Raw genomic sequence first — 24,010 nt, 5'->3', positions numbered from 1 at the left:
TGGGTCCATGCACACATAGGCTGTTATCAGCAGTTTTTGGCTGGGGCGTTTATTGTCTTTAAAAAAGACACTCAAAACTATGGGCTCTGAAAAGAGTTGTTCAGCTTTTAAAAACGCTCTAACGTCAAAAAATGCTGATAAACGCCGATAAGCGTTCAAAAACGCAGCTCACCAGCATTTTTTAACGTTTTTTGATCTTTAAAAATAAATTAAAAACGCTAATAAATGCTATTTCAAAAACGTTAAAAAACATTGAAAAACTCGCAACAAAGCTACTGGCGTTTTTATAACCTTTTAATCACTTCAGCCCCGGAAGACTTTACCCCCTTCCTGACCAGAGCACTTTTTGATTCGGCACTGCGTCGCTTTAACTAATTGCGCGGTCGTGTGATGTGGCACCCAAACAAAATTTACGTATTTTTTTTCCCCACAAATAGAGCTTTCTTTTGGTGGTATTTGATCACCTCTGCGGTTTTTATTTTTTGCGCTATAAACAAAAAAAGAGCGACAATTTTGAAAAAAAAAAAAAATATTTTTTATTTATTGCTATAATAAATATCCACAAAAAATATATAAAAAAACAATTTTTCCTCAGTTTATATATGTATTCTTCTACATATTTTTGGTTAAAAAAATTCGCAGTAAGCATATATTGATTGGTTTGCGCAAACGTTATAGCGTCTACAAAATAGGGGATAGATATATGGCATGTTTATTATTAATTTTTTTTTTTTTTATTATTATTAGTAATGGCGGCGATCTGCGATTTTTATCGTGACTGCGACATTATGGCGGACACATTGGACACTTTTGACACTATTTTGGGAACCTTGTCATTTATACAGCGATCAGCGCTATAAAAATGCATTGATTACTGTGTAAATGACACTGGCAGGGAAGGGGTTAAACACTAGGGGGCGATGAAGGGGTTAAGTGTGTCCTAGGGAGTGATTCTAACTGTGGGGGGGATGGGCTACCACTGACATGACAGAGATCACTCCTCCCGATGACAGGGAGCAGTAGATCCCTGTCATGTCACTAGGCAGAACAGGGAAATGCCTTGTTTAGATCTCCCCGTCCTGCCGCTCTGTGACACGATCGTGGGACACCGGCGGACATCGAGTCCGCGGGTCCTGCAGGCACGGTGCCCACAATGCCGCCTCTTAAAGGGGACGTACCTGTACGCCCATTTGCACAGCCGTGCCATTGTACCGATGTATATCGTTGTGCGCTGGTCGGCAAGCGGTTAATGTCAAGTGTGCATGAGGCCTAAATGATAGTACCCTGTTATATTATGTACATTTGGGAAAGTATCCAGGCCTTTCTTAAAGCAATCTACTGAGCTGACCAGAACCACCTCTGGAGGGAGTCTATTCCACATTTTCACAGCTCTTACTGTGAAGAAGCCTTTCTGTATTTGGAGATGAAATCTCTTTTCCTCCAGACATAAAGAGTGCCCCCTTGTCCTCTGTGATAACCTTTTTTATTCCTGCTGCTGGTCTATTCTTCTCTGGATAGCTGAAGGCTGCCATGAGTACAGACCAGCCATAAGAATGAATAGGGGGCCATGCATGCATACTAGGCAGTCCGTACCATAAAGAACTCGGGAGAATTTAAAGTGACCCCGTCACAACAGGATTAAATATTCAGTCTTAAATTGTTATTTAACCACTTCGGCTCTCACACCTGTTTACCCCTTATGGACCGGAGCAAATCTCACAGTTCTGCTATGAGCCTATTTATTCGGCGATCATTTTGTCATTACTTAACATTACATCATAATACATACATTGGGTTTTTTTTAACCACTTCCGGACCGCCAACTGTATATATATATACGTCATTATTTTGATGTTAAATACCATTGCTATGGCAGCAGATAGCTACCATAACAGCGGTATCTTTTTAAACATTGGGCGATCCGCTTTCACGTAAAAGTGGTCTCAGCGGCGGATTCGCCTCAAGATGACTTTTATGGGCTATGGAAAAGGTGCCCCCTACCCCTGATCGCCGCCATTACTAGTAAAAAAAAAAAAAAAAGTCCCTAAATCTATAAACCCATAGTTTGTAGACGCTATAACTTTTGTGCACACCAATTAATATACGCTTATTTGGATTTTTTTTCACTGTAGCAGAATACATATTGGCCTAAACTGATAAATTAGTTTTTTTTTTTTTTAATGTATTGTGAATGTTTTATAGCAGAAAGTAAAAAATATTGTTTTCGCAAAAAAAAAAGGCCTGGTCGGGAAGTGGGTTAACTCTCTTCATCGGCAGATCGAAGTTCATCCCTTTGATCTGTAGATGAGAAACACAGATAGTCACAAATGACACAATGTTTCAGTGTAACTTTCTGTATTCGCAGCTGAGCAATGTTGTTGATAAACATTGCCAGACTGCTTTTTTTTTTTTTCTCTGTGTACTCTTCAATGAAGCTGTGAATAATCAGAGATAAATTGCATTGTACTGGGATAGTGGGAATCCCGGCAGCAGAGCAGAAGGACTTGGCATACTAGACACGCCCTGTGTACAATGATGACATGTTTTTGGGCATGTCTAGTACGCCCAGAGTCTGCAACTGGATATTTAGAGTATCACATATGTAATATTTGTATGTGGCTCCTTCTCTGCTTTACTTACGTGGTCTGAAGAAGACTGTTCAGCTTGAGGGTCAGGAGTCACCTGAAGTCCTGGCAAATGCGGACCACAAGCGCACACGATATCTCAAAATATGAAGCCATTGGGTTAACTTTTTGATCAGACCATGTCATTTGACCAAGGATGCTTAAACATTTGCATAGATGTTTGTGAAGGTAGCCACGAGGTCACAATGTAGTTCTGCAATACTGCAAATGTGTTCTAAGAATATTATGAAGCCACTGGATCAGCAACTAGAATTTTAAGCTTTTTCCACCAAAGCAGCGTGCTTTTTCTTTCACTACAGGTCTCCTTTAAAGCCCACCAGGATTTGTTAAAATCTGTTTAACCACCTACCAGATGCATTGAAACGAAGGGTGAGCAAAGTCCTGCAGAAAGCAGTCACACCCTGAGTAGATAAGCCAGCGTGCTGTAGAGAAAGACGTTGTTCTGTAGGCGGAAGCAGTGGTCTCTCTGCTGAAGTTCAACATGCCCATGCCCAACATGAGCTGAGTAAGACCTAGAGCTCTGCGATCAACAGGGAGCATGAGTTGACGGTAAAGCTGTAAGTGTGACTCAGCATGGGAAGAGAGGTGGGGGATGTTTGACCTCTGCCGAGCAACCACTGGTGGAAAGTTCTATGTAGAAGGCTAAGCAGTTGGACCTTTAGAAATTTTAAAAGGTTTTGTTTATACCAGAGTTCTGGTCTGTCATGTACTTTGTGAGCTGCCTCCCATATATACAGGTCACCTGCTCATATACAGGAGAGAGTAGGAGTGAGTACACTGAACAAAGCCTCTCTGACTCAGTTTTCCCTTTTCTTTGGGTCCTGCTGTGTGTCTGACAGACGATGGTAAGTTTTGGGGGGGAGGGGGGGGGTGCATCACCCCTGTGTCTGTGAAACAAACACAACTACCCCCAAAAGACCCGTGTTCTAACCTTGCATATGTACAAAGGTCACCCACTGCCAAAAAACTCGGCAACATCCATGGCACTGCTGAGAACTGTTTGCTATGAGTGCTTCAGATGGAGCCATTGTTAACACAGGAGGAAGACAGGTTATCTTTATTAAAGATGTCCCACCCACAGTCCTGGGTGGGTGTTGAGGGATGAAGTTTCCTAGATCTCTCCACAGACATTCAGGAGAGAGAGATATTGGACCATTTTGACCATTCAGTGGCAGGTTCTTTTTGATGGCCCAGTCCCCAACACAGTGCACCTTCTACAGGCTCCCACACTGCCCTGTTTACTTAGGGAGCACCAAGTCCAATCTCTGTTGGAGCCTACACAGGGTTGATTACCTTCTCTCCTCCCCCACATGACAGTTCGTGGCCTGGCAATTGCTGCCTAATGGGAGGAAGGGGAGAAGGTTGCATGCTCCTCCATCCCCAGAAGTACTGGCTATTTCCAAGGGCTCTGACAGGTGAATGGGGAGGGGGGCTTTAAATAATTGGGTTTCTTTCATTTTAATGCTCACCTGTAGTGATATTTAAGCAGTCTGGAAGTTCAGTGATGGAAGTTGCAGGTGTTTAAGCTCTTGACTTTGATTTCCGTACCCTAAATAACATAGCTAGCATCACCCAACTCTTTTCATCTCAAGTAATGAAATTCCATTAGTGAACCGGCATCCTGCTGAATAACCTGTCCCTCTTGGGGTAATTCTGGTTACATCTGTTGTCCATCGTTTAGCCCACGTCCCTGGAGACACCTCCATCATCACCCTGACAAACTTGTCCTTACATGGTCAAGGATTGTGTGTGCCGGACTTGCCTTCATATACTGGTCTTAGCAGAACATGAAAATATAGCAGTCTGGTGGAGATCCCCAATTTATCCTGGACATGCATGATCTATTTTCCTTACCTAAAAGGCTTTGCACTGTGGTTGAAGAGCAGCCACAAACGAGATGTCAACTGTTATTATTTTTACTCATTATTGCATTCCATGTCCTTTTCATGGAAGTCCTGCCCCTGTTAGTCCTGCCCCTGTTAGTCCTGCCCCTGAAAGTCCTACTCCTGAAAGTCCTACTCATTGGACTTCTTCTCATGAAAGTTTGAAGTGCTCGCTAATGGTTTAGCGCAGAATACATCTCTCACGATACACTATATGGCTAAATGCTTCTAGACACTTGACCATCACACCTATGTGAGCTTGTTGGATACCATATTCCAAAACCATGGGTGTTAATATGCAGTTGACCCTCCTTTGTGGCTCTTAACAGCGTCCACAGTTCAGAGAAAGTTTTCCACAATATTTTGGAATTTGTACCCATTCATCCGGGAGAACATTTCTGAGGTCAGGTTCTGATGGTGCATGAGAAGACCTGGCTTGTAATCATTCAGTAGGGTTAAATCACATAATTGTTTAAGATGTCTTTGTATGCTGTAGTAAATGAACAATGCCCTTCAAAGGAACACCTGAACTCAATCAGTTGGGGGAAGGGGTTCTACATACTTTGGGCTATATCGGTAGATATTATGGATGATGGTGTTGTGATGGTTGGGTGTCCACAAAATTTTAGCACTATAGTAAATGTTCAGTAGAAGAAGCTATTGGCCCTGGTTCATCACACTACAATGCGATTTAGGGCATGCTAAACTGACATACAATAATAATGACTAAGACGGCACTTTGGCATGCCTTATGAATAATTTAATTTACCTAAAGTAGTTGTAAACCTCTAAAATAAATACATAAACAATGCATATCCTCGTATAGTGTGTACTTATCTTAATCTGCAGCACCTAGTGTGAATCCTGTCTGCTCTGTCCTCCCTCTGCTATCTGCATGAGTCACTTTATGTGGACACCAAGGAATCCCAGGGGGTGGGGCCCTGCCCCATCCAGCACACAGCATGAAGTCACTGGGTTTAGTTCCGCTTTAAGAGCAGACACCACAAGTTGCTTTCTTTTTTAGCCCTCACTGGATGGGGCATGAGCATCTCCATTATTTGCCCATGCCTCGTCCAATAAAAGTGCTCTTCCTGAACATTTTCTCTTCGGACAATGGAATGGTTTTTGGCCTTTGAGTCAAGGAAACTAAATTAGAAAGGGACACCGAGGAGTCTATTCAGGCTAATAAAGGATGTTTCTTGTGGCTTTTGTTCTTATGTAGGACTTAAGAGCAGACGCCACCAGTTGCCTTCTTTAAAAGCCCTCACTGGACGGGACATGGGCATCTCCACCAGTTGCCCATGCCCCGTCCAATGAAAGCGCTCTTCCTGAACATTTTCTCCTTGAACAATGAAATGGCAGTTGAACGCTTTTGGCCACGCAGTCAAGGAAATTAAATTACAAAGGAGCACCGAGGAGACTTTCCTGGGTAATAAAGGAGGTTTCTTGTGGTGTCTGCTCTTAAGCAGGACTTTAATGTGGCGGTACAGGTTTACTTTAAAATGAACAGTGGTCACTAAAGGCATCTGCAGATGGTGACCTTTGTGATCAGGTGGCATAAACTAGACAGCCTTCCAGGTTACTTGGATTACCTGTGAAATAACTGTAGCTCTATAGTTTGGAGCTGTTAGAATTTGATTGGATGAAGGTACTTGTAGTCACCATTGGGTGATTATGAAAGCTTATTCCTAACTATAACATGTTCTCTTCTCTTTCCCCCCTGGGCTCTCAGGGGACTCAGTTGATTTTCAGTGCAGCAAAGGAACTGGGACAGTTATCAAAGCTGAAGGTATAGTTAATTGTTGTGTGCTGCTTGTAGCATTTCCAGAGCTTAGCGTGTAATGTGTCTTGTCCCTCACTGCATGCCTCCAATGTTCCTCAAACGGCATCTTAAAGGATGCATCCACTTAATAATGAAAATTCAGTATTCTGTGGAATTTGGTAAGTTAATGAATCCTCTGGGCGTGTTATCCACCCTAACAAGATTCCTCAGCAGCTGAATGTCCTATACTGGCAGCTTTGCTGCAGCCACCAACAACCTACCATGGCCAGTCTAAGTCCTTTCAGCTACCCTCCACCTAATTCTTTGTCTACTGCAAGTTAATACATAGGGGAGGGACACTGGCTTCCACGGTAAAGTAGAATTCCTTACAAAGCTTGTATTCTGGAGGAAGGTGGGAAGGATTAGAACCTCCAGCATTTTTTTTGCTGCCTTTGTCTTGCATGGAGTGGTTTTTGGTACTTTTTGTGTTGATGGTGACATAGGAAGTGAGGTGAAATCTCTTTTAGGAGATAAATACAAGGAGATAGATCCAAGGTCTTCATAATACATATCCACCTTTTCAGGACCATAAAGGGTCCCTTCTTGATAAAGGTTAAAGCATATCTAAACCCAAAAATGAAATATATTGTAGCTTACCAGTAATGATGAGCTAAGGTTCAGGCTAAACCTGTGGGAAGCTGCCACATAATAGAAGGCCCTGAAATTCCTCTCCCTGCATCTGCACGTAACAAAGGGGTAGGGATGCTTGTGACTTTGTTGACCAAGTGGCCATATTTGTTCCATGACGCTGTTCAAAAAGGGCCATGGTTGCCATATTTGGATAATGATATCAGATTGCATCCCCTCCCATTCGTAACGTATGGTTGCAAGGTGGGGAATTCCACAACCACAGCTCATTGGGCTGGCGGCTTGCTATTATGTGACAACTTCATGTGGGTTTGGCCTAAACCTTAGGACATCATTCCTGCCAGCCTTTTAGATGTGGTGGCTGCATTGGATTTTTTTTTTAGGCTTTTTATCCTTTATTCTTACCTGGTGATCCTACCAGTAACAGACTTTCTGTCCTAGGGTGACAACGCTCGCTTACTATACTGAATCTATGGTCAGCAGGTTGTGATGTTTTACATATTTTCATTAGCATACCAAAACCCATTACTGAATTTTCATTATCTCCTGTAATTGTCCTTTAACCAAACCACTGCGGTCATTGCATGGAATGCCACATGACTGGGCTTGCAGCTTCCCATTGTGCATTGTTGCAGTGTCACATGACAGTGTTTTGTGTTGCACTCAGCATGATGACATCTTGGTATATTATGTCCACGCTTTTCGTTTACCACTAATCGTCGCATGACTGCTTCCTCTTAGGTATAGCATGTCATGGAATGTCACATGTTCTTATCCTCACGTGGAATGGTCTAGCTGTTTGCAAAGTATGCTTATGTGTTTGTTGTGGTGTTATTACAATGTTGTGTTCAATAAATATCAGCTTGATGTACGTATGTGTAGAAAGTTTGTTAGTCTAGTACACTGGTGGTCATTAAAAAATACTCCTTAGTTTGGTGGTTAGCAAGGAGAATGTCCCACTTTGTGATACTTAATTTGTGTCCATGATCGCTTATCTGAGAGGCAGAAATTGCTCATGAAACTCCTAACAACCTGTGAAGGGATCCTAATGTTTCATGAAACCCAATCTCCTAATGTTCCATGGAACCCAATACAGAGGTCCATAGATTGGTTCCATGCAGATGGTGTGAGGATAGCCCTAGATGGGCAGGATCTCCTATAATGCTTCTTACATTGGAGGTTAGTGAGGAGAATGCCCCCTTAGAAATACATAATTGGTGCCAGTAGTAGCTTTTCTAAGAGGCAGAAATTGCTTATGGAGCCCCTACCAACCTGTGGAGGAATCCTAATGTTCCATGGAAACTAAGCTCAGAAAGGCTGCTCTATACATAGGTCCATAGATAAGTTCCATGCAGATGGTGTGAGGACAGCCTTAGGTGGGCAGGATCTCCTAGAATGCTCCTTACATTGGTGGTTAGCAAGTAGAATGCCCCCTTAGAAAAACTTGGTGTCTGTAGTAGCTTATCTGAGAGGCAGAAATTGCTTATGCCTAACAACCTGTGGAGGAATCCTAATGTTCCATGGAACTCAAGCTGCAGAAAGGCTGCTCTATACATAGGTCCATAGAAATGTTCCGTGCAGGTGGTGTGAGGATAGCCCTAGATGGGCAGGATCTCCAAGAATGTGCCTTAAATTGGTGGTTAGTGAGGAGAATGCCTGCTTAGAGAAACTTAACTGGTGTCGGTGATGTCTTATCTGAGAGGCGGAAATTGCTTTTGGAATCCCTAACAACCTGTGGAGGAATCCTTGGAACCAAGCTGAGAGGCTGCTCTATACGTCCATAGAACGGTTCCATACAGGTGGTGTGAGGACAGCCCTAGATGGGCAGGATATCCTAGATCTCCAATTATAGAGGGACAGTGACTAAAGAAGGGAAACCTGAATGTTGGCATGTACACAAAATAAAGGAAACTAGACTGTTCAGCTCATCAGACTCCACAGGTATCACCTCTGGGCAGACTTTACTGCTACTTTTGATGAGGTTCTTCAGATTAAACCCAGACCCAAGGGGAGAAAAATGTTCCATCCACACCATACAAGCCTGTTTGAAACACAAGTGATAGCAGCCTCAGCCCGGCTCCGTTAAGGCGATGCCAACGATGCATTTCACCCGATCGTGGATCTCAGTCATGGAGTCTTTAGTCATGGACCTCCATTACTAAGCCCCATGGGCAGGGCGTGGCTTAGGCTAAGCTGAGGCTGCTAAGTGTGCGGAAATGGAACATTTCTCTCGCTTTCGGGTTGTATAGAGTCAAGACGGACTTTTCACCTAACCTGCATCCTCAGCGGAATCCATCAGATGTGGCTATAGAAGCCTGTGGTGGGACCCAAAACTTTGAGGTCCACCAGACACAAGGGGAATTTTACATAATGACTAGAATGCCCAGACATTCTCAATGTGTATTTCTAAATTCATTAATTTGTTGGAAATAACACAAAAAAATTACCTGTAAGAAGTTCAGTAGTTTTATATTCTTATAGTTTAAACATGATTCTGTAAAATGAGCTTTTCTGTGCCAAAACAGAGGATGGGCAGTAAGTCCTTCTGTTATGGGTACTGACTATGGAGATTGGCGGTCCCGATGACAGCTCTAGAGCCATCTAGTGGCAGTTGCGTGGTAGTAACCATTTCTTATTGTTCCAGGATCACATGGTTCGAGAAGAGACGCGGAGTCTGACCCCAAAGCAATGTGCGGTCATGGATCTGGCTCTGGATACTATCAAGGTAAACCCAGCACTGAAAGGCTGGTCATATCAATTTTATTTTGTTATTAAATTGGAATTTTTCATTGCATTTGGACATTTTTTTAATTTGTCATGTGTTGCTATTTTTTTTTTTAAAGCCACCCAAATTATCATCAAAGTTATAACTGGTTTCAATTCATCTTTCTTTGACCTTTCTTTTTTTCATTTGCCACAGATTGAAAAAAGTTAAAGAGCAACAAAATCGCACCGGTCACAGGCTCTTTGTGACGCTTTTCACCCTAATCTAGGACAGTCTGCTTTATTCCTCTTTAAGCAACAAAATCATATCAGACACACTGCACTACTGATGCATTTCACCATAACATAGGGCTTGGTCTGCTTTATTCCTTTTTCAGCAACAAAATCATGTCAGACACAGACTCCATGACTGACGCATTTCATACTGATGTAGGGCTTAATTTATTCTTCTTTGAGCAACAGCTTCCCACCTGATAAAGGCTCCTCACCGACACATTTTGCTCTAACATAGGACTTTGCATACTTTATTCCATAACAACATTGAACCGAACACAGGCTCCTCCTTTGATGTGTTTCACCCTAAAGTAGAACTTAGTCTACTTTTTCCTCTTTAACAACATCATCTCACCGGACACAGGCTTCTCCTCTGATGCGTGTCACCTTGTTGTAGGACTTAGTCTGCTTTATTTCTCTATGAGCAACAAAATCCCATCAGACCTCGGCTCCTGCCTAACACGTTTCGCCCTAAAATAGGACTTGGCCTACTTTATTCCTTTTTTACCAACAACATCCCACCTGACACAGGTTGCTCCCCGACACGTTTTGCCCTAGCATACAGTATGACATTGTGTGCTTTATTTCTCTTTTAGCAACAACATCACGCTGCACACAGGCTCGTCTTGTGATGCGTTTTGCAATAACATAGGGCTTTGTCTACTTTGTTCCTCTTAGAGAAACAACATCCGATCTGATGCAGATTCCTTCCTGTCACGTTTTGCCCTAAAATTGTCAACTTTATTCCATTTTTAGCAGCACCATCTCATCAGAAACAAGCCCCCCCCCTCTCTAACTGACTCAGACTTAGGGCTTAGTCTCGGACTAAACCCTACGTTAGGGCAAAATGAGGAGCCTGTGTCCAGTGGAATGATGATGCTCAAAGTGGAATAAAGTGCGTTTATTAAAGGCCAGTAGTCCTTGGAGTTGGTGTGGCCTGTTCTTAAATGGGGGGGGGGGGGGTGAGTGCTGTTTGGGAGGGAAGCGCCTCCCAGTGGCCTAGTGGTAGGTTTTGATGAACTTGAGCGCCTGGAGCAGAGACATTTTTCTGTTTAATGTAGACTTTAGCCAGTGTGAGTTTGGGTGGGCCACCCAATGAGGTGTATCGTTCTCTGTACTCCATTTTAGGGTAATCCCAATGGACTTAAATGAGCCTCATCAATTTGTTTTATCCCACATCCAGCATTTATGTGAATCCAACTGTAACCTTGCAAATTTGCACAAATGCATTACAAAACTGTACCCTATTTTTTTATTTTATATATATTTATATATATATATATATATATATATATATATATATATATATATACAGTTTTACATTTTTTAAGAAAAGCCTCAACTTTTATCATTAAATAAGCCATCCTTGAGCTCTAATCCAGATCTAGGAACTTTAGACAGACTAAGATGATGCCATCAGTCTGCTGCAGGCAAGATAAAGCATTTCCTCAGTCTCCTTTCCCTCAGTGATCAGATTGTACATTGTAACTTTGTAGCAAGACACAAGGTGAGATTCTGCTTTGTAAACACAGTCAAGAACTACAACAGGAACCAGGATTGACTTGACGGAGCCAGCATCTCCGTTCCAGAAAGACCAGCATATGAACTTTGTGACATACACTGGAAATTGATAGCTGGAATCTTATTGGTTGTGAAGGATACAACAAACAGTTGCATGTTAAGTGACTGTCTTGTCTATCTTCTCTTCTGTGCAGCAATATTTTCACGCTGGAGGAAACGGACTGAAGAAAACGTTTTTGGAGAAGAGTGCGGAATTGCAGTCTCTGCGCTACGCCCTCTCGCTCTACACACAGACCACAGACACGCTCATCAAGACCTTTGTGCAATCACAGACGGCACAAGGTGAGTTCCCGGTTCATGTCAGATCTCCATATACTTGCTTGGCTCCATCTAGTGGTAATGGGAGACTCTCAATTAAAGGGGAATAATTTGGAGTTCATTCACAAAGCGTGAAAGTAGTCATGTGACCTGGTGCGTCTTTTTGAGTCTTTTGTCTCAGATATTGCGTTTGTCTATTTTTATGTTTGTAAAGTTTATTGTGCCATCGTATACTCCGACCAACGTCCGGCTCCTATTTATTAAAGGCAAAGTTGCATCGCCTATTACTGTATTTTCCTCCATAACACAGTATAATCATTTACAAAGCACCAAGATATTACAAAGGTGATGCACATTACAAAAGTAAAATGGACCAAGTTTTTGAATAATTTTATATTGCATGGAGTGGGAAAGGGTTAGGCCCTCTGTCAAGTTTTCATTGCTGTTTCACAGCTGGAGAGATTTTGTATTTGTTCTGGTGACCATGGTTGGTGATGGGTGAATCCAACATTCTAGATTTGGTACTGGAGCCAGAGGTGGTGGAAGATTCTTCAATGGGACCAAATGTTCTGAGGAGAACAGTCTAAAGCTCATCTTACACATTGCAACCTGACTGTACAAACCTTTGATCTACCAACGGCTGTTTGGTGCAAGGGCCTGTTTTTTTTTGTATATAGATTGGGTGGTTTAGATAAGTCCTCATATAAAGGTCACCATACCCGTTATAATCTGAATGTACATTTTTAGATTTACCAAAACTATTCAATAGGTGCATCTGTCGAGGTACTCAGAATAGGGATGGTGGAAGCCCCTAATTATGGGCACAGCAGGTGTACAGATGCAGGGACTCAGTGTACAGATTGTGGGAACCCCCTATAATGGGTACAGCAAGTGTACAGACTTGGGAAGTCAGTAAAGGGATGGTGGGGAGCCCCTCATATAAGGGTCACCATATCCATTACAATCTGAATATACAGCTTAGCAGTATCTAGGCATTGCAGGTGTACAGACTGAGGAACTCAGCTCATGGATGGTGGGAACTGCTGATAATGGGCACAGCAGGTGTACAGACCTGGGAACTCAGTGCAGGGATTGTGGGAACCCTTCATAATGGGCACAGCAGGTGTACAGACCCAGGAACTCGGTGCAGGGATGGTGGGAGCTTCTCATAACGGACACAGTAGGTGTGCAGACCCAGGAACATAATGCACGAATTGTGTAGACCCCTTATAGTGGGCACAGCAGGTGTACAGACCTAGAATCTCAGTGCATGGGTGGTGGGAGCCCCTCATAATGGGCACAGCAAGTGTGCAATTCTGGCAACTCAGCACAGGAACTCAGTGCAGGGATGGTGGGAACCCCTCATAATGGGCACAGCAGGTGTACAGACCTGGGAACTCAGTGCAGGGATGGTGGGAACCCCTCATAAAGGTGTGTAGATGCGAGAACTCAGCACAGAGATGGTGGGAACCCCTCATAATGGGCACAGTAGGTGTGCAGACCTGGGAGCAGAAGTCTCAGCAAGTGAATCCCTAAGATATAGAAGAGATAGTCAGGTTGGATAACTCTCCAGCGTCTATCAAAATCTGAAATTTCACTTTGTATGAACTGACCTATTAAGACGAAGAGACACATAAATCCTAATCACTTAATATTTAATTCTATTGCTAATTCTCTGGAGGGCCATACATGACAGAACACTGAAGACCTAGTGCTGGGTCAAGCAGCAGTTATAGCTGTTATTTTTTCTTTCCTAACATTCAGGTTTCTTTTAATGTCTTCATTAATAAAAAATACAACCTTGGCACTTTGTGATCTCTGGACTATACTGTACAAGCTGTTCTTTGTTGCTCAGCGTTCGTGTTATGTGTATACTGTGTTTGCTCCTGCTTCATGTCTGTATAATCGTCTCTTCCTCTCTCTCTACCTGCCGTCGCTCGTGTCTCAGTGCATGATGGGAAGGGTATTAGGTATACAGCTAACGAGGACGTTCCTCCCAAGGAGGGTATGTTTAGCAGTTATCCTTGTAGTTCACACCACCTTACCTGTAATACCCCTAGATTCCAGCTCCACCCTCTTATAGTGGAGTAGACTCCGTTTCCCATAGAGTAGACCCATCCAAAGCTGATACCTTGCTTGTAAGTGATCATTGGGGGATTTAGTTCATGGTTGGCTTCTTATAACTGTGATTTCAGTGGGGAGATGTTACATTCCCTGGTTCCGTCTTCACATTGGGTCCAGTATTAGAGTAGGTCACTCTCACTAGCATAGGAAATGTGAAAACTACTTTGCACAAGTGGCAATGCTAATCACTGTAGAGATTTCACCTTCAGAGTTCTTGGGAGACACAGAAGGCCGCTTGGGTATTATACCTTCATCTTCCTGTAATTGAAACATGAGATTTGGTACTTATTTTCTTATGAACTGAATCCTTTGGGGCAAGAAATATTGTCAGTATTGCAGTTTAGTAGTGGTGCCCATTTACAGGTTGAGCCTATCCAAAAGAGGTTATTGAAGACCACCAAGGGTCATCCAAAATGGACATCATGTATCTTTAAGAAGAAACAATATGTTTTGACCCCATCAACGAATCGGCTTCCTTCCCTTCATGGCACCAAGTCTGGATAGAAAATAAAAGGAGGACTCCTATTTGTCCTTAGGGGGCAACAGGGTGAACTTGGCTCTTGAACATGTGTGGTCCATAATGTTCGGTTTTGGAGAGCTCACCTACTAAAAGATATTGATAAAAGAGAATAGTTGCAGAAAGGAGGAACAGATATGTTTGGTCTCCTCCACACCGTTCTCTAGATCAGTGGTCTCCAAACTGCGACCCACGGCCCCTTGCTTGCCTTTATATGTTCCTTGGGGCACTATTCTTCCCACTGACACCAACAATGAGGCACCATTCCATCCACTGACAACAAAGATGGGGAATGGGGAAATCCTCCTTTTGACCACCAAGCCTGAGGCATTGTTTACTTGCTGTTAGGGCAAAGTCTAGTTTTCCACTCCCACTGGCCACGTTCAGGCCCCCCTGAAAGTCTAAACCACAGTAAACTGGCCCTTTTTAAAAAAAGTTTGGAGACCTCTGCCCTTGACTTTGGCTAGATGGATAGAGCTGCTTGATTATCCACTTGTCATTTATGTAGAGTTAGAGAGTCCTGAAAAAATTTAAAAGCAGAGACCTGAAGAGAAGAAGAGCACCAGCAGATGGCCCTTTAAAGGTCGCACAAGAGCTGCTAACTGAAAATTCAGACTTACATTTAAGAAAGAGGGATATCTTGGGGGGGGGGGGGGGGTGTCAGGGGGGCAAAAAATAATTTTGCCCCCTCCATCAAATAATGTTTTTGAGCCATTGGGAAGCAAAGGCCCCATCTGATGCTGTTGGAAAACTCCATGTCACCTATAGAGCAGAGGGCTGTGTGAAGACTGAGCCCTTAACTGAAATCATCTGTGTTGGAGACCAGTTGCTCAAGGAGAGGTTACCTGTTGAGTGTTATGGGTATTTATGTTATGGGTTTGGGTCACACAGCTTTCAGCTTACCTGTAGAAGTTTTTAACAGAGGGCTCCAAATCACTGAACAGCCCTTTTCGTGAGTAGGGGGAAGGGTTTAGCTCCTGAAAAATCTCATTGGGTGTTTGGTAATATGCCAATTATGGGGGAGCTTCGGTGATGGCAGATGAATGGGCAGAAGTTTGTGGGGCATATTTCACAACGTGCCCAGCCATGGTCAGCATTGTTCTCCTGGTAGTAGAGGAACATGTACACCTCACATGAACATTGCCCAATAACGCTTTCCCTAGGTAAAATTACTCCTAGTAATTGACTATAGTATTCTGTCTGTCCCAGGCTCTGGTGTGGATGACTCAGTGGGAGAGGTGTCCATACAGATTGACCTGTTCACTCATCCAGGAACCGGTGAGCAGAAGGTGACTGTTAAAGGTAAGGCAATGATAATGCTCCAAGTTTTAATACAGTTTGAAACCTCCTTTTATTTAGTTACAGTGTTTACATTTTGGACCATAAATAGACCCACCCTCCCCATACATGTCTAATTTAAGTTCATGCAAATCTCTTTGTGAGCTTCCCCCATTCACAAACAGGCAGAGAGACACATCCAAGGAGGCCCCAGCTGCACCCAAGTATTCTTTGGCCTGAGCCATATTTTCCTTAAAACATAAAATTTTAATCACTATTTGGCCTTGTTTATAAAAAAAGGAAAAGAAAAAAGTAGGGTATCTGTTGATAGGGTGCAGTACCTCTGATATCCTGTGGTGGCGCTGTCTCCTTATATCACTCTCTGTGCTTTCCCTGGCAGTGGTGGCCGCAAATGACCTCAAGTGGCAGACGACTGGCATGTTCCGACCCTTCGTGGAGGCCACTGTGATTGGACCTCATCTGAGCGACAAGAAGAGGAAGTTCACCACCAAGTCCAAGAGCAACAACTGGGCTCCCAAATACAACGAGACCTTCCACTTGTGAGTGCTGGGGCTAATAGATGGCCATGGTGGTATATATAGGGGTGTAGTCTGGCAAGTTGAATCGCCCACTAGATTTTATTGGTCTTTAAGAATACATTGGCAGGACTGCTAAATTTTTCACTTTTTCGCAAATTTATACAAAGCCTAAGGATGGTGTCTCCCTCCCCTGATGTATTCTCTATTATCTCAAGAAATGTTTTAATCAAATCTGATATACTGTAGATGTGACCAGCTTGGCTGAGAACTTCCTGCCATAATTCATCACGCTGTACCTGTCCACCTGGGAGTTTGGGGTTTTACTGGCCACCTTTAATGTGTTCCAGCTCTTAATGTTACATTCTCCATACACTGAATGAAAATCCAGCAGGTCTAATAGGATCCCATCATAATGGGTACAGCAGGTATACAGGACTAGAAACTTAGTGCAGGATTGATGGTAGTTCCTCATAACAGGCACAGCAGGTGTACAGACCTTGAACTCAGTCCAGGGATGGGGAGAACCCCTCATAATGGGCACAGCATGTGTAGAGACCTGGAAACTCAAAGCAAGGGTGGTGGAAGCCCCTCATAATGGGCACAGTAGGTTTACAAACCCCGGAAACTCAGCTCAGAGATTTTGGAAGAGTCCCCAGTGATGTAACAGGTTGCAACCAGGGTGAATATCTCCTAAACGGTGCACGTTTAGGAGATATTCATTTTACCTACAGGTCATTTTTATTATAGTTTTACCTGTACAGGTAGGCTTACCTGTAGGTAAAAATCACTAAGCGGGGTTTACTACCGCTTTAATAAAAATAGCAATCTCTTTAGGGGTGCCTATATTTTTGTTCATCTACCCAGGTTTACCTAAATTCTTGTATTTAGGGATGCCTGTACTCTTGTCCACCTGCTTAGGGATGTCTATAGACTTGTTTAGCTGTCTAGGGATGCCTAAACTCTTGTCTACCTACCTAAAAATGCCTATACTCTTGTCTACCTACCTATCGATGCCCATACTCTTGTCTACCTGCCTAGGGATGCCCATACTCTTGTCTACCTGCTTAGAGATGTCTATACTCTTGTCTACCTGCCTAGGGATGCCTATACTCTTGTTTAGCTGCCTAGGGATGCTTGTACTCTTGTCTAGCTGCCTAGGGATGTCTATATTTTTGACTATGGCCGTTCATGACTTTCAGTAGCTTACAGTAGCATTATGGATTCATATTGACCTTATTTTCATCTTTCCCTTTAGTATTCTGGGCAATGAGGATGGTCCGGAGTGTTACGAGCTGCAGGTCTGCGTGAAGGACTATTGCTTTGCCAGGGAGGACCACGTGCTGGGAATCTCTGTCATTCAGCTGCGTGACATCGTAGACAAAGCCAGCTGTGCCTGCTGGTGCCCACTGGGCCGCCGCATCCACATGGACGACACGGGACTGACAATACTGCGCATTCTCTCTCAGCGGACCAATGACGAGGTGGCCCGGGAGTTTGTCAAATTGAAATCAGAGATCCGCTCCACTGAGGAGGGAAGCTGAGCCACGAAAGCTGCATCTTCTAGTATGTGCCAATTATACCGATCCTCGCTCGGTGGCTGCCCTCAGACCGGAAGGGAAGGCGATAAGCGAGCAGAATATTTATTTTTTAGTTGCAGACACCACAGATGAACACAGTCTCTCCAGTGTCTTGTAAATAAGATATTTATATAGAAAGGACTCTGTTGGCTCTTAAAGAGGTGAGATTTCTGGGACAGACTGAGGATGATCTGGTTCTGGAACTCACAGGTGTAAGAGGTGCAAGATTTTGGGGACAGACTGACTGGGACGGTCAGGTTCTGGAACTCGCAGGCATATACGGTGCGAAGTTTCTGGGTCAGGTTGAAGGTGGTCGGGTTTGGATTTCATGGGCGTACAATTACACTTTGTTCCTCTAGCGCAGCCTTTCTCAACCTTTTTAAAATGGAGGAATCCTTGAAACAACTTTCAGGTCTCAGGGAACCTCTTCTAATAATTACTATTACTACAGCTCACGGTACATTAACATAAACAATAGATTAAGATATAAGAATAAAAAACAAGGAATTTGGCATTTTCTGTGTATTTGACACCCAGTGCTAGTCTATACAAGTTTTCCATCACATTGGTGGTCAGTGGAGAAGCACCCTCTTGCACTGGTGGTCAGAGATGTCCCCCTTATATTGGTGGTCAGTGTAGTGCGCCTCTTTACATTGGCTATAAATGTAGTCGTCCCCCTCTCTACATTAGTGATTTGTAAAAAAGAGCCCCCTTACATTGGTTGTCAGTAAAGAAGGCCTCCTTACATTGGTTGTCATTGAAGAAGGCCTTATTACGTTGTCATTAAAGAAGGCCTCTTTACATTGGTTGTCAGTGAAGAAGGCCTCTTTACTTTGGTTGTCAGTGAAGAAGGCCTCCTTGCATTGGTTGTTAGTGAAGAGGGTCTCTTTGCATTGGCTATCAGGGAAGAGGGCCTCCTTGACTTGGCTGTCAGCGAAGGCCTCCTTGCATTTGCTGTCAGTGAAGAAGGCATCCTTGCGTTGGCTGTCAGCGACAAGGGCCTCCTTACACTAGCTGTCAGCAAAGAGGGCCTCCTTACACTGGTTGTCATTGAAAAGAGCCTCCTTACATTGGCTGTCAATGAAGAGGGCCTCCTTACATTGGCTGTCAGCGAAGAGGGCATCCTTACATTGGCTGTCAGTGAAGAGGGCCTCCTTACATTGACTGTCAGCTTTACTATCAGCGAAGAGGGCCTCCTCACATTGGCTGTCAGCGACAAGGGCCTCCTTACACTGGCTGTCAGTGACGAGGGCCTCCTTACACTGGTTGTCAGTGAAAAGAGCCTCCTTACATAGGCTGTCAACGAAGAGGGCCTCCTTACATTGGCCGTCAGTGAAGAGGGCCTCCTTACACTGGCTGTCAGCAAAGAGGGCCTCCTTACACTGGTTGTCATTGAAAAGAGCCTCCTTACATTGCCTGTCAACGAAGAGGGCCTCCTTACATTAGCTGTCAGCGAAGAGGGCCTCCTTACATTGACCATCAGCGAAGAGGGCTTCCTTACGCTGGTTGTCAGTGAAAATAGCCTCCTTAAATTGGCTATCAATGAAGAGGGCCTCCATACATTGGCTGTCAGTGAAGAGGGCCTCCTTACATTGACTCTCAGCTTTACTATCAGCGAAGAGGGCCTCCTTACATTGACTATCAGCGAAGAGGGCCTCCTTACATTGGCTGTCAGCGACGAGGGCCTCCTTACACTGGCTGTCAGCAACGAGGGCCTCCTTACACTGGTTGTCAGTGAAAAGAGCCTCCTTACATAGGCTGTCAACGAAGAGGGCCTCTTTACATTGGCCGTCAGCAAAGAGGGCCTCCTTACATTGTCAGCGAAGAGGGGGCCTCCTTACACTGGTTGTCAGTGAAAATAGCCTCCTTACATTGGCTGTCAGTGAAGAGGGCCTCCTTACATTTACCATCAGTGAAAATAGCCTCCTTACATTGGCTGTCAACGAAGAGGGCCTCCTTACATTGGCTGTCAGTGAAGAGGGCCTCCTTACATTGACTGTCAGCGAAGAGGGCCTCCTTACATTGACTATCAGTGAAGAGGGCCTCCTTACATTGACTATCAGTGAAGAGGGCCTCCTTACATTGGCTGTCAGTAAAGAGGGCTCCTTACATTGGTTGTCAGTGGAAAAGGACCCCTTAGATCGGTACTCTGGGGAAGAAGAATCCCTTACATTGGTGGTCAGTGAAGAAAGGTCCCCTTTGCAATAGTGGTTAACAAATGCCCCCTTACATTGGTGGTTAATAATGAAGGCCCCCTTTCATTGCGAGTCAGTGGAAAAGGAATCCTCTAGATTGGTTGTCACTCTTGATAGGGGGTGTAGGCCTGTTTTACATTGGCTTCCAGTAAAGTAGGCTTCCTTATAATGGTAGTCCATGGAAAAGGATCCCTTAGATTGGTGGTCTGAGGGAGAAGGACCCTTTACTTTGTTGGTCAGTGAAGAAGGGCCCCCTTACTTTGTTGGTCATTGTAGAAGGGCTTCCTTGGGGCCTGAGAGGTAAAAAATGCTTATTTCTCAAGCATCCCTTACTAGCCTCTGAAGGGACTCTAGTGTTCCATAAAGAGCCCTGGTTGAGTAAGGCTGCTCTGGTGTGATACTTATGTGACTGTTAAGGCAATAGGCCAGAGATGGCCAACCCTCCATTGTGACGCTGAACAGCAAAGGAAGAACGGATTCTGGAAAACCTTTTGTTATTCTTTAGGTACGCGGCAGCGCCTCTCTCCGTGCGAACACTGATTATAAACTCAACATTTAAGTGATATAGCACTCCGGAACAACATGCCCAACGTACGACTCTGCACATTTCTTTTTTTATCACTTTACAATATCGTATGTATTTTTTTTATTTTTCCTATTTAAAAAAAAAATTCTGTCTTAAGCATTCATCGTTATTTTTACTAAGCCGTCTTTTTTTTTAAATTCTTTAGTGCAGGTATTTTTTTTCTTATTAGAAGGACTATGGGGCCTCGTTGTATCCAGCAGAGATGGACTATAAGATAGTATTTATTATTGGAGAAGATGGGGACAAGCACCTTTTTAGGAGGAAAGTTACAGTGACTGACTCCACGTGCCATAATTCGGTGCAAGAGACTTTATTTTTTTCTGTTACAGCAGAGGCTCTGGAAAAGGCAAATTGTTATAGTTTTTTGGAATTTTTTTTTTTTTTTTTTGCACTATTTAGGGGGTTTGAGATTTGCATTCAGAACAGAAGCAGAATTTGCAGATTATTCCCATTGGAAGGATAGAACAGTCAAGGAGGGGTTCGTTCTCAACCTTCATTAAATTAAAGGCCAATTTCGGTCAAAACTTGGTGAAGGGATAAACTTAATTGCTTGTCTGTGTCCATGAAGGAGAGATTTCTTGCTATTCCTGTCTTAGTGATGCCATGTCACACCCTGACCCATAGGGGGAGCTTTACCAAAATTAGAGCCTGCAAAATCTGGTGCAGCTCTGCATAGTAACCAATCAGCTTCCAGGTTTTATTTTTGAAGCTTAATTGAACAAGCTGATTGGCCACCATGCACAGCTGCACCAGATTCTGAGTGCTCCAGTTATAGTAAATCTACCCAAAGTGTCACCAAGAAAGGAAGTGAGGGGATATTTCCTCAAATTACAAGACTAACAATTCCTTAGCCTACTTGAAAAAAAAAAAAAAAGGTGTTTTATCAATGTTTTTGTCCCTGATGGGATGATTTTCCCTCACTTCCTACCTCCAGACACTGGGTGTCACCTGTACAGGAAGTAAAGGGAAATTTCCTCAACGGAGATAAAACCCCTTCTCCACTTTATCCAAAGTTTTGCCTGGAGTTGGGCTTTAAACCTGGCTTGACTGGATGAAGGGATGTTGTACCTCTCTCCCTCTTCGTATTGTACAAATGTAATAAACCCATCCGCCAACGTTGTAATGTACAATTATATAACCTCTCTTCTGCCAAGACTGTGGCGCCCCCTGGTGCTGGCCGTACGATGACGCAGCAGCCAGCCGGTGGGGGTACGACTGTATTACTCGTTACAAGATGTGAGAGTATGATGTAGATTTGTCATTGTACGTGCCATTGTCACACAGCAGATACTGTAGTTTTAATGACAATAAAGAATATTAAATCAGCCTGGCATGTTTTGTGGTCACTTTGTCTGTGAGGGGTGTAGACACCATGTCTAATTCACCGATAGGCAACAATATCTCTGACCTTGCATCCAGGGGAGAAAATGGCAAACAGCTCAGTGATTTCTAATCAGCAGGAAGGTTACTTTACAGACATAAAGAGTGCGCCCCCTCTTATATATTTATACATGGCAATCATACCCTGCCCCCCCCCCCTTTTATTTACACTATATTGCCAAAAGTATTGGGATGCCTACCTTTACACGCACATGAACTTTAATGGCATCCCAGTCTTAGTCCATAGGGTTCAATATTGCACTTTGCAGCTACAGTGCCTTGGAAAAGTATTCCTACCCCTTGAAATATTCCACATTTTGTCATGTTACAACTCGGGTTGCACCGATACCACATTTTTAAGTCCGAGTACAACTACCGATACTTTTTTCAAGTACTCGCCGATACCGATTACCGATACTTGTTTATTAATGTCTTGTGACAGTAGCACTGATGGGCACTGATATGCAGCACTGATGGGTGGCACTGATGGGCGGCACTTATGGGCATGGATAGGTGGAACTGATATGCAGGCAGTGGCACTGAAATGCAGCACTGATTGTATTGGCAATCGCTGGCATGATAAATGTATGATGAGAGACAATAACAGTTCAAACTCTGAGGATTTTGCAACTCGAATATAGAAGTGCTGCGACACCCATCTTGGTAACCCTGCACTTAGTCGCAGAAAGCCTACAGTCAGAAGGCAGCAGCGGACATCTTGGTACACCCAGCCCATATAGTTGGGCCGCTTTGTGACTGCAGGCTTACTGCGGTCGTGTGCCGGGTGTACCAAGATCGGGGTTGCGGTGTTCAATCACTGATGGAGACACGGGCCGTCATTTTCATTAACAAATGTGACGGCCAGGGTCACAGATTCTGATGGCACATGCGGCTGCAACCCACACCCCTGCCCGGGCACCTTCCGCTGCTGCCAGGACTCGCTCTCAGCTCCGCCTACTGACTTCCAGGAGCGAGCGCCTCTTCATGCAAAGGTATCGGATTAGGCATCGGGAGCATTTGCCCGAGTACAAGTACTCAGGCAAAAAACTCGGCATCGGTGCAACCCTAGTTAGAAACCAAAAACGTAAATGTATTTTTACTGGGATTTTATGTGATGGACCAACACAAAGTGGCACATAATTGTGAAATGGAAGGAAAATGATAAATGATTTTCACATTTAAAAAAAAAATAAATATGTGAAAAGTGTGGTGTGCATTTGTATTCAGCCCCCTTTACTCTGATACCCCTAACTAAAATCTAGTGAAACCAATTGCCATCAGAAGTCACCTAATTAGTAAATAGAGTCCACCTGTGTATAATTTAATTTCAGTATAAATACAGCTGTTCTGTGAAGCCCTCAGAGGTTTGTTAGAGAACCTTAGTGAACAAATAGCATCATGAAGGCCGGGGAACACACCAGAAAGGTCAGGGATAAAGTTATGGAGAAGTTTAAAGCAGGGTTAGGTTATAAAATAAATCCCAAGCTTTGAACATCTCACAGAGCTCTGTTCAATCCATCATCCGAAAATGGAAAGAGTATGGCACAACTGCAAACCTACCAAGACATGGCCGTCCACCTAAACTGACAGGCCGGGCAAGGAGAGCATTAATCAGAGAAGCAGCCAAGAGGTCCTTGGTAACTCTGGAGGAGCTGCAGAGATCCACAGCTCAGGTGGGAGAATCTCTCCACAGGACAACTATTTTTTTTTTTTTTTACATAGTTATATAGTAGGTGAGGTTGAAAAAAGACACAAGTCCATCAAGTCCAACCTATATGTGTGATTATGTGTCAGTATTACTAGTATTATTAATATGTACTATTAGTATTAATAGTATTACTATTAGTCGTGTACTCCACAAATCTGGCCTTTATAGAAGAGTGTCAAGAAGAAAGCCATTGTTGAAAGAAAACCATAAGAAGTCCCATTTGCAATTTCCGAGAAGCCATGTGGGGGACATGGCAAACGTGGAAGAAGGTGTTCTGGTCAGATGAGACCAAAATTGAACTTTTTGACCTAAAAGCAAAACGCTATGTGTGG

At 43.6% G+C, this 24,010-nt stretch overlaps 1 protein-coding gene across 1 annotated transcript in view; it reads left to right on the top strand.

Annotated features, from left to right (window-relative positions):
* LOC141130885 (protein unc-13 homolog B-like) overlaps window positions 1-21,915 on the top strand; it is a gene marked incomplete in the record, with an annotated part of 525,591 nt that extends 503,676 nt beyond the window's left edge. Inside the window, 7 exon segments of the mRNA XM_073618170.1 lie at window positions 6,261-6,317; window positions 9,583-9,663; window positions 11,651-11,798; window positions 13,723-13,779; window positions 15,625-15,717; window positions 16,094-16,253; window positions 17,488-21,915. Of these exon segments, the coding sequence (XP_073474271.1) occupies window positions 6,261-6,317; window positions 9,583-9,663; window positions 11,651-11,798; window positions 13,723-13,779; window positions 15,625-15,717; window positions 16,094-16,253; window positions 17,488-17,773 (882 nt within the window).
* Window positions 21,916-24,010: the final 2,095 nt, after the last annotated feature.

This window comes from Aquarana catesbeiana, linkage group LG01 (assembly GCF_042186555.1).
Source record: "Aquarana catesbeiana isolate 2022-GZ linkage group LG01, ASM4218655v1, whole genome shotgun sequence".
Classification (NCBI taxonomy): Eukaryota; Metazoa; Chordata; class Amphibia; order Anura; family Ranidae; genus Aquarana; species Aquarana catesbeiana.
Note: the sequence above shows the minus strand (reverse complement) of the source record. Positions and strands in the feature narration are given on the sequence as shown.